The sequence below is a fragment of the Agelaius tricolor genome, unplaced genomic scaffold (assembly GCF_023055355.1).
Source record: "Agelaius tricolor isolate 1412-34295 unplaced genomic scaffold, bAgeTri1.0.p SCAF_3, whole genome shotgun sequence".
NCBI classification, from domain to species: Eukaryota; Metazoa; Chordata; class Aves; order Passeriformes; family Icteridae; genus Agelaius; species Agelaius tricolor.
This window is the reverse complement of record NW_027269263.1, coordinates 37,971,751-37,991,203: the sequence shown is the minus strand read 5'-3', so window position 1 is coordinate 37,991,203 and position 19,453 is coordinate 37,971,751. Positions and strand designations below refer to the sequence as shown.

At 36.7% G+C, this 19,453-nt stretch overlaps 1 protein-coding gene across 6 annotated transcripts in view; it reads right to left on the bottom strand.

The window, feature by feature from the left end:
* Positions 1-19,453, bottom strand: part of TAFA2 (TAFA chemokine like family member 2) — a 182,247-nt gene that overhangs the window by 49,852 nt on the left and 112,942 nt on the right. For all 6 annotated transcript variants that reach the window (XR_011678621.1, XR_011678622.1, XR_011678624.1 and 3 more), the window contains exon 2: positions 670-776. Coding sequence is in view for 2 of the 6 variants with exons in the window: in XM_071423532.1 (XP_071279633.1) it covers positions 670-775 (106 nt within the window). In the remaining 4 variants the exon portion in view is untranslated. The remainder of the gene's footprint in view (positions 1-669; positions 777-19,453) is intronic.

Below are 19,453 nucleotides of genomic sequence, written 5' to 3'. Positions count from 1 at the left end.
TGATGAGAAATGGAGTTCAAAATCCTGTAATACTGCAGATCACATTTCAAGTCCTATTAGCCTATAAGAAGGCATTTGTTTGTGAATCTGGAGAGCTTGTTCCTTGTGTTAGGGTTAACAGAAACACACATGCAAAAGAAAGAGCTTCTTACAATATTAAATAATCCATCACATCTTGTGCTGGTATGAATACATACATATTAAGGTCTGGAATGACCAAGGGGAAACAAATCTCACATTTGTCACAAAAAGTTCCTGCTGAGGTGTTAGGATCAAAGCATAGAAACCAGACAATACTGCAAAGTGGCAGTCTTTTTTTGATGATGAAGCAATCTCATTCAATATACATTATCCATTAAGTTTATCTTGGTAGATAACTGCACACAGAAACATCATATAAGCTACTAAAAATTGTTTCTTTCCAGAAATTCATTTGCATCATATATATCTGCTGATAACTATTTTTATGAGATAAAATGTACTCACTATCTTTTTCTTATTTTATTACTCTTTTTTGGCATTTAGTGAAATGCTAATTCACTGATTAGTGAACCAGTATTAGGAGACATAAATATGCATAAGGAGGAAAGGTGGCATAGCCCAGACCCTTCTGAATTTGTTGGTGGAGGCCACAGACACAACATGATAGAACAGAACAGAATTTCTTACCTTTATGATGATTTGCCCCAGATGCTAATTTCCCCCACAGTGTTACAACAAATATTATTATTAGCAGTTTTCCTTTTGTTGCTTTCTGTAAGTATCTCTTATTCATCCTGAAAATAAAAATACACAAAATTAAATATTTATCTTAAGATTTCTTAAAAATACATATTTTTCTTAATTTAAGGAGAATTTACTAATTTTTCATAAGTGTCCAGCTCACAGTCTTAAAGTCTTAAATTCTGCTGAGCTCTAAATGAGGTACATAAGTAGCAACATAACCTCCCACCCTGGTCTGACAGCACTCCTCCACCCTAGTCAGTACCAGGAGAATTCAGCATCATCATAATTTCTCTCAGGGCACAAACAGTGTTCATAACCACAGCATACTCAAAGCTGGCAAGAAGGATGAACCCGTTCATCTCTGAGCAGGTCTTGACAAACTGAGCAGTTCCACTGCTCTGTCTGCAGCCAGTCATGGCCCTGCAGTTGTCTCTGATCATACAGTGGTGTTTCTAACTTTTGGGATTGTAGCTCTTTTTGGATTGTGCAATGAGTCCTAAGGCAATAACAGATCTGAATAGACCTTCAGTTCATGTCTCAATCCTCCTGCAGAGAAATCCTGTTAGGAAGACTTGAGGGGTTTGTAAACATGAAATAGAGCAGGGCAGATTCACTACCCTCTCCCTCACTACCTCTGGGTAATGAAAAGATCTGATTAACTGCACCAAGGAAAATTGCACAGAGCTCCCCTCATCTTCTCAGTGATGTTTTCACTGTGACAGCAGCCACCAGAGTGGTTCAAGCACAAGATAGCACATGACTTATTTCTCAGTAACCTCCTCCAAAGACAAAATACCCCTCCACCTGCCAAAAAGACAAGTTCAGGCATGTAGGCTCTAGTGCTTAAGGATTACAGTTGTGCAGAGAGTGGCAAGAGGGTACAGTAAGGAGTTCTTCTCTCACTTCATCCCTGTGGAAGAAGCCTAGGGAGCTGGCTATAAAACAGCTCTACACAATGGTCATGTGTCTGCTGATAGGCCAATAGAACAATGATAACTATTTCAAACCATTTATACTAGAAAATTTGATCACTTGAGCAAAATTGTTGCTGTATTGTAATGCCTAGAAATAGATTGTTTTTATGAGCAGAAAAAAATGCATTAATTCATTATGGTTGCACATTTATCTCCTATTGAATTCCTAAGAAATCCAAAGGAATTCAGGTGAATCTCTTCTCCTCTGCTTGTGTACTATCTTGGGCAACCATAACTCTGAAACGCAGACTACTTTAATACAGATTTAACCAGTAATATGTTAAAAGTCCTAAATCATTTTCCACTTCTTCAAAACAATTCCTCTCCTTTCAGTAAATTTATTTCCAGTATAACTCTGCACGCTGATAAGGCAACACACACCCCACAACTCCACTTAAGTCTTCCAGACTTGAAACCAGACCAGACCACTTCCCCCAGAACTGCCAATCTTGCTCTCCAGGAGATTGATGAGCAGGCTGTGTATAAGAAAACAAGACTGAAACTAACAACCCACTAAACCCTGCAAACCCTTTTAAATATGAATTCAGAGCAAACAACACTCAGCATTCTTTTACAGAAGTCACACATTTATTATGTGTTTCCCAGAGGTTTAGATATCACATTTATCAAGCAAAAGGAGAGAGGAGTAAGCAAGTGCTGTAGCCAGGATGGTGCATGTGCCCCTGAAAGCCTGACTGATTAATAATCACAGCAGAGATCACAGTGTGCTGTGAACCACTCTAAGGTCTTCCTTCTTGCACTGATCCCAGTGCCTTTGGAGTGTAAAATGCATATTCATCATCAGCTCCAGGTTTATGAAGCACTCAAAGCTAAAGGGAAATACATTATGTGTCACTGTAAATAAGAACAAAAAAATGAGACTAGAATGCACATTCAGCATATGCTCTTTCACAGCTATCTCTGTGAAAAGAATATGAATTAACTCTTTCACTCTACATTCTCATACTGCACCTGTTATGCTGCTGGTGCCAAGTCATCTCTCATTAAAATCAAATCTTTCTTCCTCACCTACATAACATTTCTTGAAACCTAGTGGGACTTGCACCATTAAAGCAAGGTTGAATCTAATACAGTTTCTTCCTGTATTCTGCTGATGCCAGATTCCCTCACTGCTCTGTGAGACTGGCAGCAAATGCACATCAGAAAATGCAAATGCCTCAGGAAAAAGAGTAGTGGCAGGGAAAGGAGAGAAAACCAACCTCTCTGCCTGAGAACAGCAGCCCTCAGGATGCATGGCAGAGTGAAGATGTAAACCCCTGTGCACAGCTGAGCACACCAAAAAGGAGTAAGCTAGCACTGAGTGAGACTGTTTTCTGCAAAGCCAGGGAAGGGTTTCAGCTTTGACACAGAAAATCTGGGCTCATTGCCATTGCTAGGTTTCCCAATCATGAGAAAAACTATTCATCACTTTCTGCACCACAAGCCTATTACATTTATCTGCACTAGTTATTAGTGGTATTCACCTTTAGGAAGACTAAAATCTGAACTGTGTCTAATAATAGTTTCATAATAAACATAATTAACAGAAAAATCAGTGCAAGGAGCTGTTTGGGGCTAATAGTTCAGAGGCATCAGAAGAACTACAGAAAAAAACTCTAATCAGTTAACGTATTCATAACATACAGCTGTTCAAATAGAAAAAGCTGGAAGATGATGTTAACCTTCCAAGTAATTATACTATGCAGCCCTAGACCCAGACCTGGGATTGTTGCATTGTCACTCCCAGTGGTCAGTCCAAGGACAGGCAAGAGACTGCATAAGCACAAACAAGATGTGAAGCTCTCTGCTAGGAGAAGTCCTGCTACACACAAGGACCACATTGCAGCAACACAGCCCTAGAAACAAAAAATGAAGGGTCCAAGAAGCTGAGATTGGAATGGAGGCACATTATTTACAAATTGAGTCAGGAGCTGGGAAAGAAGGAGAGGACAGAGAGGCCATGAGATAAGCTCAGTATCTCACTGCATGCATTATCACCTGGGCTCTGAAACCCTGATGCTGGTTATCTTGTTATGGATTTGCAAAACAGCCCATGATAGGGCACTGAGAAGACACTGGGCCTAGGTAGCATTTGACCTCAGCTCTGAAATAACTATTAGCCTCTTGCAACCCTGATCTATGTCGGGTAAGCACATCCAGGAAATAAAACTGAGTCCACTTCAGTACTGTCATTACACTAACATAACTGGCTGTGATAAGTAGAACAAATAAGCTCTGAAATTATGTCTACTTTTACTAGAGGTGATGCAGAGCTCCACAGACAAACTATAGATATTAACTGGAATAGTTTTCTTTTTGAGACATTTATTCTTTTATTTACTTTCTTTTCTTCAGAACCTCTCCCTCACTGTGATCCATCCAGCGTTCAATAATGCCACATAAGCCAAAGCCGATCAAAACAGAGAATAGCCATGCTATAGGAAACACCTACATGTGAAAATCAATTTTACACATGAGCTTTATGTGTAACAAACAATTTCCTTTAGTTTCTAACCTAAAATACTGGAAATAAACCCAAGTAATTCTCTGCACTTTCACACAAAAGAGGACATGAAAGTCTGCTGTGTTTGAGTTCATTTATCAATGTGCTTTGAAGCAAGAAAAAAGAAAGATAGCTCCTTTTGTGGTTCAGGAACACATTCAAAATATAACAAAAAGATGTCACCCACATAATCCAAACAGGCTGAGTGTGAGATGGCTCTGTTGTGCCCAGCTCTTCACTGAAACCACAACACAAGGATTCCTTCGTAGGATTTGTTACTTTTGCTCCCTAAGATTTCTTTCGCCTGAAGCACACTCCATGAGACCAAAACCAGTCTGGTATCATGAACTCAAGAATAGACTGTTTTAGTGATTAGTGACAAAAAACTGCAGGGCTTTTTCTCAGGGAGAAACCATATCTGATGCCGCAGAGGAGTGTCACAAGCTGCACATCAGCAGAAATCCCTCCCCCTGCCCTGTGTGGCTCAACAACAGCAAATTGTGAATACACTCCAGTGTTGAACAGGCTCCCCTTGTCACTGCTCCACCTCGCTGTCAGCCCACTTTCAACAGTAGATGGGCTCCAACCATTCAGCTGTACTGAAAATGCCATGCACAGATGTGTATTTTAAATGTAGCATCCATAAGCTTTTGTGTTTCTACTTTCTTCCTCCTTTGTTTCTGGACTTGAGATCAGCCACCTTCCCAACAATTCAGAATTAAAGGAGAATCACATGGGAATTACCTTATATTGTATGACCAGTGCTAAACTGCTTTGCTTTCTGGTTTTAGGTGAAGTAAAAACTCATGTTATCTCTATTGTTGAGGAGTAAAAACTAAAAGGAAAAAATAGCTTTTATTCTTCCTTTAAAAGCTTATACACAAATAAAATTTTCATGTTTCCTACGAGTAACAGCATTCTTCTCTGTTGCTCCTTGTTTTTCTTTTCTTTACATAAAACAGATTCTCAAAACAACTCTCACAGTTTTTTTGAAATTGTTCAAAATTCATTCATTCCTGCTTTACATATGTGGGAAGTTTCACTGTCAGTAAGGTCCACTTGCTTTTTGCAAATACACATACCCTGTGAATGCAAGGGTTCACAAAGAGATACATAAGCCTATTTTTCTACTGAATCCTGACAAAATGCTTAAGAGACAAAAAATCTGGTAGAAAATTAGTCCCACATCCTCTTAGTTTAGTTTTTATTACAAATATTTTATTTGCTACTTCAGAAAAAGCCTAAATGAGTAGTAGAAATCACTTGAGACCCCAAGTCTCTTGTACAGAAATAATGCAGCCATTTAAATTATCTTCTCTACTGTGTTGAATCGTACATTATTTATTAGTTGTGTTAGTTGCTTCATCCCACACAATGCAGGTATTTGCAGTTTTATTCAGCCTTTCCAGTGTAGACTAATGCAGATTTAAAAATGCCCCCCTGGTGAATAAGGTCGCTTTGTAAAAGTAACACCAATGTGACCCCTGTGCATTTGCATATATATAAATTCCCTCTATGACATTCCTGTCATGTTTGCTCAGGGAACAAGTAATTTGCCACTTTCATTACTTCAGGTACATGGTAGCTTGTGAAAATCAATCTTCCTTTTACTTCATACAACACAGCTTGTAACAGACACAAAGGGCACTCTGATTCCAAAAGGAAGCTGGGGATAGACACGGACACGTTCTCTCTTTCTTTGATCCAGGTTGGCAATGAAAAAAAGGGAAGAGGCATTTAGCCTAGCAATGCACACTAGTGTCTGACAGGAGATGTGGGAAATCCGTGCATACAAAGCAGAAGGGGTGGGTTTCTGGGGTTTTTTCCTTTAAAAAGTGGTTTAACAGTGTGGATATTTCAATATCTAGAATAAGTAGTGATAGAGAGCTTAGCCCCACTACTAAGAAACATTCAAAAATAGCTAAATCACTCTAAGCAGATGGATACACCAGTCTTGTCACTGTTACTTTGTTAAGTGTAGCAGTGGAAGCAGACTGAAGATTTTGGGTCTTTAATGCCATAAAGAGGGCTTTTGACAGGCTACTGTGCTAAAACTTAGGACTCCGAGGCAAATTAAATCTTGACAAAAGTCCTTTAGCATATGATTGACAGGTATGCTCATTTATTTCTTTTATTTAAATCAGTGTAACTTCACAGATACTTAAATTTAAGCGCATGCACAAATGTATCTACACAACATGAGTTCTTGGAAACAGATTAATAAGTGAGCTTTTATGAGAGACAGTTTCAAGAAAGGAAAATATCTCAAATATCTGAAAAATAAAAAGTTATGGAATATATGAAAACATGCTATAAACAAAAAAAAAAAATTCTTCTTTGCATACTTCAATTAGTTTCCCAGCAGAGGGAAACTGTAGACAGATGCACATACAGGTAATTACATTTGCCGACAGTCTCATAGCACTGGATGAGAAATTTACATATATATTATTGTTTCCAAAATCTGATAAGCATGAATGCTCAAATTGCCAGAGGTATAAAATGCTTTAGGCATCTAGCTGCATTTCATCTCCCAGCTAGAAACACTGAGAGATGAGGGAAAGAACTTATTCCTTCCAAAAGCTTATGTATGGTTGTGATAATGGTCTTCCCTCTAAACTGCTATCAATCTTAATGTCCCCTGATTCCAGATTAACCCCAGTTCTCTGTACACACAGTTGATAGTAATTTTCATCTTCATTAATTTTTCAATACAACACCTAATTGAAAACAATGAAGAAAGCAAAGAAATTGTAACAAGAAATGCACAACCTTTCTAGCCAGCTTCAACTCAAACAATACAGATGTATTTAACTGACTAAATTTTTTCTTGGTCATTTCATGAGGACCAGCAAAAAAATGTTCACCTGACAAATGTTAATGCTGACACATTACTCAGTATGGAGAAAGAAAATCCCATTAATTTTTGGGAGGTTAGGTTCTATACTTCTACATATTTACGAAAATATAGAACTTAAAGCAATAATCTAGACTCAAACCTACATGTTCACTGACTTTTTAAGTACTAGCATAAAACATTTTGGAATATTTAAACATCCAAAATATTAAAATATCTTTAAGCTGCCCAATGATGTCCAACAGCTTTGAGAAATAATCTCTGACCATGAAGTGCTCAGTATTAGAAGGTACTTAGGCTCCAGTTCTCATCATTTTCTCTGATATTATCATGCCACTTTAAACTATTTTTCTCCCAGTTTCTATGCTTAAGGGAGCTTTAAGTTGCAGGAGGTATGAGCTATTCACTTAATCATCAAGGCAGCAGTATTTGCTTGTATCTTACATGTGATCCTCCTGCAGATGGTTATTTAAATTTTCTTTATTCGTATCTCACTAACCAATCAAAAGCTTAACTGTGGAAAAAAAAAAAAGATAACTGTGCAATGAGCTTTGAACAAAATGTCTCACTATGATCTGAATCACTAGGTGTACTGTGATTTCATAAAGGCCATGCAGTGGCAGAGATAAGCCTCCAAATCTAAGGCAAAGAAAGCATCAAATATTAGTGAGAATGGGAACTGAAGTGCCCAGATTTAAAAGCAAGGACAAAAATGATCTGGGCAAGTGTAAGCCTATTAGTCTAACCTCTTCAGTTTGCAAGAGCTTTGAAAGCTTTGAAGAAAAAGACAAATTAAAGACAGGGAAGTAAATAGAACATAGGATAAAATGAAGCAGTGTTACCAAAGGTAGCTCATGCCAGACTAACTTGACAGTTCTTTTTGATAACTCATTTTCCAGACAAAGAAATGGGGTAGATATAATTTGTCTGGTTTTAAATAAAGCATTTTCTACAGTGTCACTACAGGACTTCTACATTAAGCAGAAGATGCTGTGGATTTCAAGAATTGAAAGGTGGATTGAATCCAGGTGCAGTACCAGCATGTAGTACTGAAAGGGAATATCAGGGATTAATAGCATTTGTGCTACAAGTTGGGAATTTATCATCTGAAACAACATGTGTAAAACCAATTTGTTTCTTTAAGCTGATCATCAAGAGCACATCCTTATTAATATGACACAAGATGGCTGTAAAAAGGCAAATCCTATAAATTATTAAATTATCTATTTCTAATAAAGACACAGAAGGATAAGTATGAAGTTTCTTAAACTATCATTCAGAATTATCTACACAATTCTGTCCAGTCATCTTTATGAAAGTGACACTGAACCCACAAAAAATACGGGGACAGTCTTCCAGTCAGAGGAATAAAGTCTCTACCACAGGAGGAGTTTTAAAGAGCTTGGCTTGTGAAGCAAAGGAAAGGCTGAAGGGAAACAGAGAAATCAAAAGGAAATAAACACATTGCAGCAAAAAAACATATCCATAAGAAGTGCATCAGATGGTATCTTGCCAGCAGGCAGGATCAGGACACAGCTCAGGGATTCTGGGGTCTTGTCTCTATATCAATGCCTTGATTCCTTTCTTGTACACTAGTACAGGAATACAAGAACTAAGTTTTTTCATGCAGAAAACTATAAGCAAGTTCTTTGCAAGTTCATTAATGAAGTGATTTCTTCCATGTCATTTCATCCTCCTCAGAAAAACTCCTAAAGTAACAGCATTTCACAGTAAAAAAAACTGTGAGTGTTCTCACTAATTTCCTAAACCCACATTGTGCTCCACTCAAAAACTAACCACAGTGATGAAGATTTGATTAAGACAAATATTCCTTCTTATTATTTTAACATCTTCAAGGCATAACTGCCATCTTGGTGTCATAATATTTAAGGTGACCCAAAAAGTCACAGTACTATACAGGCGAATTATTCAGTACCAAAACCGCTTTTTTACTAACTTCAGTGAGTTAAAGTCAAACTGTTGAGCATGAGTGAGTATTCCATGATTAAGGCTCCCTCACTTTATTTAAAACTCACTCTCTTTTGTATCACTTATGTTTTAAATTTAAAATCTTTGTTGTATTGTCATCCTGTTTTTTTAACAATGACAACATGGAAATGTAAAACTGGCAAGCGTAACAATTGTTGAGATATGAAGAAGTCTTGTTTCCTGCAAGAGCAGAAACAAAGAAAATGTAGAAAATATGTAGAAAGTGTAGAGATGTAGAACCTAAAAATTATGTACTTTCAAGTGCAAATATTTTTAGATAACAGAAGAAACTATATATATTAGATGTATTTTGAAAGTTTGGACACAGAAATTAAAAAATCTCTGTTGTTATTAGCTCTATTTAAAGTGACTACTGTCTTAAACATAATATCTTTCAATCGGTAGTGGAGGACTAATTCTGGGATTCTTACATGGATATGAGTATGGATGAAGGCCATCATTATATTACACAATCTTGTCAGACCTGAAATTTTTATGTTCAGATTCTATTGCATAAATATCCAACTGAAAGTTTTTTTGGTTTTTTTTCCCCAAAGAACTCTTCTGGCAGATAGCACTATGAGAGACCTCTGCAGATGAACAGGGAAGCAGGACTCTAAGATCTACCCTGCTATTTTCATGGCAATTATATCTGTCAAGAGGCATAGTAGCATTTCTGACAAATAATTGTAGGTCTGAGCCTAATCTATGTTTTATACCTGACTCCTACACATTTTGGGCCACACTTGAAAGTAAGGGTTCAAGTGTAAATAAAAATGACAGGTTGCTCAAATCACAGAAAATATGAAGCTTGCTTGTGCAATGACCAAAAATAGTTCTAACAGTTGACATAACACACTAAAAAGACAGGAGAGTTGTCAACTGGGAGTAAACCTAGTTGAAACATAGCTGGAATGTGTTCCTCCACTCTTTTAATGTCAAGTCCTAACCCATGCTCATTTGTCACAGTCACCACAGGCACAACATTCAGAGAAAAAAAGGTGAGATCAAAGTTAGACCAGACTTTTCCAAAATATGGATCTGGTACACAATACAAATCTCTGTTTCTGAGGATATGCATAGAAAAATACTTTTTTCACTCTGAGAGATGCTAAAGGAAGGCATCCAGGCTGCACAAACAACCTTCAGCCACCAGCTGGGAAGTAGAACATGAAGTCCAGCAGGTAATCCAGACACAGTGTCTTGTACTCAGCAGAGGTATGCCCACATAGAAGAAAATATGAATTTTCTACTCATACAAATGAAAAATGGGGTTTTTTTCTCTCTGCACAAGGCTTTATTAAATATTAGTGGGGTTTTGGCCCTGGCACTTTACCTAATCTGTTGCATAGACTACAATAATTAATGCTGTCTTTAGAATCACCCAATATGCTAGAGAATTTTGACTCTTGGTCTCTACTTCCTTGTCAATATTCTAAAACACTAAGATATTATTAATACCAGCTCATACTGAAAACAGAAAATTCAGGGTATTCTTGTGATGGCTTGCTAGGAATTAATTCAAGCTAGGTCATTGCTTAATGATAGCTGAAGTATCTAAATGGCACCCAGTTTTCCTTGAAAAATAAAATCTATTTCCCACCCCCTTTTCAAATATCCTCTTTGGAAGGTAACAGCAGCTGTGTAAGAGTCATATGGAGCTTCAACCCTGATTTTCATCCAAGTGAGTCTACCTCAAGAAATAATGCACTCTCTTTGGCATGTACTATGCCTGCCTTGAAATGGCATTTTAATATGTCCAGGAGCTCACTAAGTAGCCAGTCATAACCAGCCCCTCTTAAATTTCTATACCCAGCTTCCTGCTGCATAATATGTAGACTTGTAGGTAGTGTACAACAGGAGAATTAATGACAAAACAAATCAATAAATAGTGTTTTGTTCCTCTAGTTCCTTGGACTCTTACAAGGGGCACTAATATCCGCATTTCAATTTGGAGCTGGACCTTGATTTTCAAACATTTTTTCAAATTTTCTCCATTTTCTATGGTCTGTATCATATATGGAATGATCCTGGAATATTTTACAGCAAATTAATCCCTTTTAGATGAAAATTAAGCAAAAAATGAGCCCAAGAGCGAATCTAATGCATTCCTACAGTTTAGGGGTGTTCCCTTCAGGACAAGAGAGCTTGTCAAAAAAACTTTCTCCACTAAATTAATATAATGTGGACATCATGCCCTCAGCAACAACAGTTTGGGTCTACAAAATCACTTCTGCAGGGATAAACTGTTTGCTAATGTAGATGCAACCCTATAATCTCATGAGGAAGGAGATAATTATTATAATTATTTTATACTTGTACAAGATGCCCTTTAGGTTGTGATTAATCTGAAAAGCCTTTTCAGATCCTCAGAAAATCTCAATGGCATGTTGAAAGGGACCTGTCACTCAGGAGGCCCTCAGACAAGTTCTGATCTGCATTTTAGGGTCATTATTCCTACTGTGACACCATAGCATAGGGAAAAGACAGCTTGTGTACCAAAGTCAGGGAACAGTTACCTGCAGTACATCCCCCTAATTTAGACCATAGAATGCAGAATAAATTACTTCAAATTACCCAGTGAATTGTTCCCTTTTGTGAAACAGCAAAACCTTTATCTTTTAATGCAATTAACAACAAGAGCCTTTCTGTCTTTTTTTTCCCCACAGGAAGTATTACCTAATCTACAAGCAGTTCTACTGTTAAGAAAAGCACAAATGATTGTAAAACTGCCAAACTGGATGCTTTACTGGCTCCATACCTGCCATTTTCAGCCATCAGAATATTGACAGTTTCTCCCTGAGTCTGGTAGCCAAGCTGAGCAGGTTGACCCTTTTAGGTGAATAACATACGGAAAATGATATGCTAAAATGGAAAGCCTAAGAAATTACTGAGTGGCAGTGGGACAGACACTGGCCAGCAATGACCTGCCCTACTCACCACCCACATCTTCCAGCCCAGAGGGAAGGAAATGGCTTCATGTTGCCCTGGCAGACAGGACTTGAGTAAAGAACCAAGCCTAAGAACACTTCAGCTGAATTTATCAATAAAATATAAAGGTCATTATTCATAATTAGATCAAGATCCTTTTATTCCAGCCTAGCAATGTGAAATGTCCTTGAATTAGAAGTTTATAAGAGTGAACTAAATTTCAATAAAGATGATTTTTCTTCCTAATGCAGACTTGGCTCAGAAAATACTCAGATATTACCATATTTACAGCAGGTTTAAATGGTCTTAACAAATTCTGCATTTGCACTCTTATGCATGCTTCGTGGAACAGCAAAAAATTATTTACTTTTATTTGCATATTATTATTAAAGAGAGCTCTGTCATTATACTTTCATAAGAATTACATTAACAGCACCACTATTAGAGGTGGTGGTATTAAAGAATATGCAGAATTTCATGCAACTTTTTCCTAAGCAAGAGGTTACAGTCAGTGTTTGTAGTATTTACGATAAAAGAGTGGGTTGGTTTTTTCCTTTTCATTCTTCATTTTATAATAATTAATTGGAACTGTATAGGAACTCAACCAAGTAATGCCTAATTTGCTGCCAGTAATAATCTAAATTTGGTAACATACAAGAGCAGTACAAACTAGGATCCTTTTAGTGCTGTCTTAGAAAGGCATTTTATGTGAGTCCATTAATAAGAGAGTATTACTCTCTAAATGTGCAAGACCAGAAAAGGGTCTTTAGATAAGAAATAGAATTAGCTAGCATGACATAGGAATGGCCATAACTGAAAGACGTCAGAAAATTACCAAAACTTCTAAAGATAAATGGTGAGATAGAAAGGTTTAGAATGCTGTTTCAATGAAATTATGACTAAATTTTAATAAGTGAATGTTATATTTTGCAAGAGCTCAGTTATAATACTGTTCATATATTACTTACTGAGAAAAAATGGTATAATAATATTTCCATATCATTTCAGTCACAAATATAGTTATTGCAGTGCCATCACCATTAAAGGAAATGATTATGAGTTTGCCAGACTTGTAGGAGACTATATGTACAATACTGAGATCAGCAGTTCATAATATATTCTTTTAATTTTGGAAAATCACCACAGCTTTCAAAATTTAAAGAGAAACAAAATACAATCTAAGCCAAAGTGTATTTCCTCCTGCATCAGTTAATTTTATTTCATTTTAACAGCTATCTTCCTTGCTCTTCCCAAAATCCTTGCTAGTTAAAGGTGAAAGCTCTTCTTACAGCACTGACTCAAGAAAGGACATTCTTTGGGTTTATGTTGCTCCTTGCATAATTTGCAGTTGCAGCTGCTCACAATGGGCCTCCATTTCAGCTACACAGTGAAGGAAGCACAGTTTCCCCAGTGCTTCTCTGGAGTCTTTGATATTTAGTATTTCTCTGAAAGCTCCAAAAGTCCAATAATTAGACAAGAACTTCAATTGTAATTATCCTTTGCAGTTTCACAGAAAATGGGGTTTCTAAAGGCAATGAAACAAAAGGATTCATTTTCATGTATTAAAACCTTAAGAACTTGAAAAAGATTAACCTAAATTTCCAGACAATCAGATTTGGCAAGTACTGCCAAATTTTTGATCTGGAAATAATCAGTGGAGTCACATATTTATTTTATGCTTCTTTTTCCAAATTATCTACAGATGCTGTATGGAAATATATTCCAGATAGCTATATTAAGTATAATCATTTCAGTTATATTGCTATTGTTCATGTTTCATTAATATAAATGTTGAACCAGGAATATAAGCAATTTGCATAAAATAAGTCCCAAATTTTGGAAAGGGGAATTTTCCTATCATTTCCTTATGTAAACTTTGAAATTTCTGAGAAAAATGAAATTGAAATTTCAAGGTGTGTTAGCAATTTAAAAAATGCTGCCTAAATGATGAAAATTACTTAGCATAGAAATACATATATTTAACAAAAAGCTACTAAGGTAGATGGAAGTAAAATTCTGATTAAGACTTCTGTTTTGGTAATTTTTTCTGTTTCTTGTAATAGTTAATAGTATGTGCACCATCCTCTTTTACTGGTATCACAGCAATGCATGTTTGGTTTTCACTGGCTAATCCAAATGCTGCTAAATCTCCTGTGAATGGCAGGAATGAGGATGAATTCACATCTCAGAAATAAATCTGGAAACAAGAAGTGCCATGAATGTGTAAAGATATTGTCTTCAGGTATTTCCAGTGGCTGACTTTCTCCTGTATGTCCAGTCTAATATATTTTATTTGATGGTGGCAATTCATGTTTCTTCAACAGAAAAAGGAGGACTAAAGTCCGGTTGGAAGAAAGTATCTAGAGGACACTTCTCTGCACAGTGAGAGCAGTGCCCTTTTCCAATCATCTGTTCCCATTGTATTTCACCTAAGATAGCATAGGGCTGATGAACCTTAACTGTATGCTTTGACCTCAAAGTTTAGCAGTCATCTCAAACTATTTGTCATCTCATTAACTGCAAGATGTGCAAAGTATTTACATGAACAAACAATGGAATGAAGTGGGAAAGCAATTCTCCAATATGTATTGTTCCCATAAATATAAACCACTATATATTTCCAGTGCACTGTCAGCCAGATTAAGCTCATCAAATACCAATTCTTTGCTCAGCTATAATGAAAATCTTTTACGTGAGGTAAAAGATAAATGGGACGTTTGTCATGATGGCTGTAATTCAGAAATACTCATCTACATGTAGTATAAGAAAAAAATAGTTAAGTCTTTGAGCCTCACCATAATTTTTTCTATTGTGGCCTGTTCCCCAAAGTATTATATTTGTCAAATACTAATTAAAAATGAAAATGCTATGTATTATTATTGCTTGAGTGATGCCAGTAGATATGTATGAATTAATAATTTGAAAAGCAGGGATGGATGACATGAAACCCACTCAATGGAGTCTTTTACTTATCCAGCAAGAGTATATTAAACAGCTGCAATTTCCTCTTTTCACACAGTTATGACAACTATCTCCTCCTGGCAGGAGCAGCACCAATTGCACACTTATGCCAGGTACTGAAGTGTGTTTGTTTGAGAGCATTTTGTTCACTCTAATCTTCTGTCATGCAGAGTTCTCCACTTAAATTATTGTTCACAGAATACTCCAGGGCACTGGTTCTGGAAATTGAAGACCCAAATGAGATTTAGAAACAAGTCTATTCTTTGACATAATTTTCCAGAATTCCAGAAGTCCTGACAAACCCTTAAAAGGTATTCTGTGTTTGTTAGCTTGCTTTATTACTGGAAAGAGCAGAAATTATATTTCACCCAGAAAAAGCTGTGATTTCATTATTTCAAAAACTGGAAAAGTAGTCTACTATGTTCTTGTGCTGGCCTTAATCTCTCTAGCATTAGAGAACTGATAAAATTTCTGCATTTTTTGCTGTCCTCCAAAAATAATTTTGAAAAATCTAAGAACAAAACCCAGAAAAATAATCTGAATATAAGACCCCATAATATACACACTTACATGCTTTACAGCTTTTTAAACCCTTGAAATAAGAACTTTGCTTTTCTAATCAGAATTTAACTCCTGTTGCTTTAAAATTAATCACTAAAAATGTATTCCAGTTGAGAGAGTTTGATGAGTATCAAGAGTTTTGATTAACCTGGTAGCCAGATGGTGATTCTTGGTCTGAGGTTTGGTGTTACTTAGCTGGATTTTATCTTTTGTTCTTAATAGGTATTGCAAATATTGTATTCTGCCACTACTATATTTTAGCATATTTAATAGCCAAGGTCACAAGAAACCAGCCCACTGCTTCTCCCAAACAGATGGTGGAAGTTGATTTTAACACTGTAGTGAGACTTGTTTTCCAAAATGCTTGCATAGCTTTATGAAGTGTAATTGCTGTTTGGTATGCACATGAAATATCAGCTCATGAGTGCCTACACAGTTAGAGGCCAACTATGCAAGGTGGTGAGCTCTCTAGTCTGGAACTCTGCACTGGGAAAAGTTTCTGTATTTACAACTCAGCACATGTTCCATTTTCTGTGGAGCTGGGGCTACCCCTTCAATTCCTGAGAGACACAGATCTTAATTAACACTGCTGGACATTATATACCCTTCCATTATATATCTACTCTTTTATTAGTTTTAAATGTGGGCAATTTACAGCTGTAGAAGTCAAATAGGCATATAGTAAAAACTAATTTTTAAATGAATTTCTACTTTAACTTCCAAGCTAAATCTGTGGGTGCTGCAAAATTGACAGTGATCTAGAACAATGGTATAAAAATGAAGAGCTTACATGAACTCTTCTTGGCAAATAAAAAGTATGAAAAACAACAGTAGGTAACATAAGTCAGAAATGTAGGTCCTAATATCTCCCAGCAGCCTTTGAAGTTCAAATCTGGATCTGAACCCAAAGCCCATGCCTCACCAATCATTAAGAATTGTAATATTTGAGAATAACTTGTGTGCAAAAAAAGACAAAATAAGAAACTAAAAAGCAATAAAACCACCTCTTGACATGCCCCACAAAGCACAGGAATACAGCTAGGGAGGTGCTTTGGAGCAGCCTGTCTGCCCTGATGCGACCTCAGAGCTCTGTCCCACAGCAAGGGGTGCTCGTGTCCCCAGCCAGTCACAGCTCGGCCACAGCTACAGCAGCTACAGCAGCAGCCACAGCCCAAGAACTGCACTCTGCTGGAAAACAATCGCCAGGAGCAAGGAGCAATGCAACAGCCTCCTAAACCTCCCCTTACCTCAAAGGACCTGGGCCATATATTTTATAAGAGAAAGTATTAAATACAATTGTTTCACATTAGTCCTATTCACGCTGAAGTCTCATATAAATGGCCACAGCTTTCACATCATGCTCAGCGCAGGACTAACTCCAGCAGCAAATGTCCAGAAAAATAAACAAGAGCTACAACAAGTAGTGTCCAACTAACATGAAATCCTACCAACAAGTGAACCATCAAATTAGCAGGTCAGTGATATTAATTGCGATCTTTGAACACTGCAAAATACTATTCATTTGCACAGTGAAAGTCTGACTCCTTACATTGTTACACAAAGACTAGGATAGAATAAATATAATGAATTAATGAATAATATGAGAGAATGAATAGTATGCATTATGCTGTGGGAAGATAATGATGTGGGATTAAATAGATCAGCTATTATGCTTCCTAGATTTCAATAATGTAGTTAAGGAAGAGCAAATAGAGCAAAAAGAAGGAGTGAAAGAAATGTAATGTTGTTATTAAAAATGTGTGCCTAAGGACCTTATGTGTACATTCCCTCACAATTTAATCTGATTAACAAAATGCAATAATTTTCAGCTCAGTACTACTTATGGGGAAAAAACCAAGTTTTCATCTTATATAAGATTTTGTATAAAATACTTCTCAGCTGAAGATAGCTAACAAGTTAGCTATTAGAGATCCTGCATAATTTTATGACACAAAGTAGGTTTACTACACATTTCACATCTAGACTGTAATGTAAAAAATTGGATCCAGTCATTGCTGGGTTTGACTGACTGGAACTAAACATGGTGGGAATAAAACACACATTCTTTTCCAAATGCAAGAAGAAAGGATGTTCTCATTAAAATGATTTGCTGATATGACTTAAAACAATTTATTTAATCTTCACCTTTTTTATGTAAATATCCTTCAACTGAGAATTTAAAAAGTATAATTTAAAATAGATTTTGTAAGTATAATGAGATGCTCTGTCAGATGGGAAGACAAAAGTGCAATTCACACTGTTATAGCAGCACTGCCACCACAGAGCTACTAATCTTTTGCACAATGCTCACAGTAGAATGTACTCCAGTCTCTGTGGGGCACGTGATTATAGACTCACAGGGAGACTGGGATTTAAATTATTCATCAATGCGGATTTCCTTTTGCAGAAAAATTAGTGTGCCACATAAATAGCAAAACTGTTAATTCTTGGCCTTTTGCAAATTAACTGCCTGGTAACAGCATCTGCTATTACAGGCTAGCTTCCCTTGCAGTTACAATAGCAATATTCTTTCAAACAGAAAGCTGTATACAAAATAATGTAGAATATCCTCACAGCCAATTACATGTCCAGAATGCATTGGGTCCTTTAAGTGCAAACAGCCATGCATAAGCCTGGACCTGATGACTGCCAGAATATAGCCACAACCTCTATGTCCAGAGAACAATTCCATCATAGTTATGGCATGCCTTTACATATGAACATCCAGAGGGAATAGGATATGAAAATAATTTTCCTGAAAAAGACTTGCAGTTTTCAAGACAGACGGGTATGGATTTCCAGTGGAGTGATATGTGCTTCCATCCATCTATTAACCACAAGAACAGTATAAGCTCACTGTCTACAAAGTCAAACTTCATCAACATCTAGTATTTATTAAACTTCCACAAAGTGGTACCTGCTCCATTTGGGCAGCAGAGGTTGGCAACATTTGTGACACATCAAATCCAATAGCATTTCAGCGGAGCAATACCAGAAGTTGGTTTCTTCTACATTTGAAGGAACTGTCATAAAACTTTCAACCTATGAGATAGATTTAAATAACTTATTCCTAGCAGCTTCACTGAAAGTATACATTGGGCACAAAGATAAGCAAATGCCTAAAGTTTGGCCATTATGAAAAAAAGGCAGAACAAATTAGTGAAAGGAATGTCTTAGCTCCTTTCTTCATGCCTAGAATGGTACTTTGGACTTGTGGCTCAAAAATTATAACCAAGTAGAAGTTTTAAAAAATGAAAGGTTTCACAGAAAAACACTTTTGGCAGTTACTTCAAAAAAAGCAAATATCCTTTGCAGTTAATTCACTGCTTCTGCCTTAGGAATGAAACAGTCAAAAGCAAGAACTAGTATCAAGAAGGAAAGTACCAAACTCAGTGAAATCTGGGTGAAATGGCAACATTAAAATTACAGGAAAGAAATAATCAGAGCCACTACCTAACTAATTAAGTGCAAAGAAATGCATACAGGTTGATACTGGCCCAAAACACACCATCTCCAGTGCAAAATGTGAAATGTTTACCTTTGAAGCCTGAAAAGTAAAGAAAAGTGTAACTTCTTCCTAGACTTCAGTTACACAGAAATCAAAGCTGCACATAATGAGACACAAGATGGAAATTTGTCCATTCTGTCAGATTTCAGTTTACAGTTCTGAGAACTCATATGACAATATTTTGGTCTTACAGACAAGTTGCATTCTCATTTTAGTATAGTTCTTTAGGTACCACAGTAACCCCGCAATGGAACTTTAATGGATGTGGATCAGTCCTAGGTCTGGCCAGCAAATCCAAACACTTCAGTTAGTCTGGACCATTCTCTCCTGGAAGGTCAAAACCTCTACATACAAAAAACTTTGGGAACACAATCCAGTGCCCCAGAAATGCAATTATATCAGTTAGACAGTCAGCCTCCTCTCCTGCCATCTGAAGGACACTC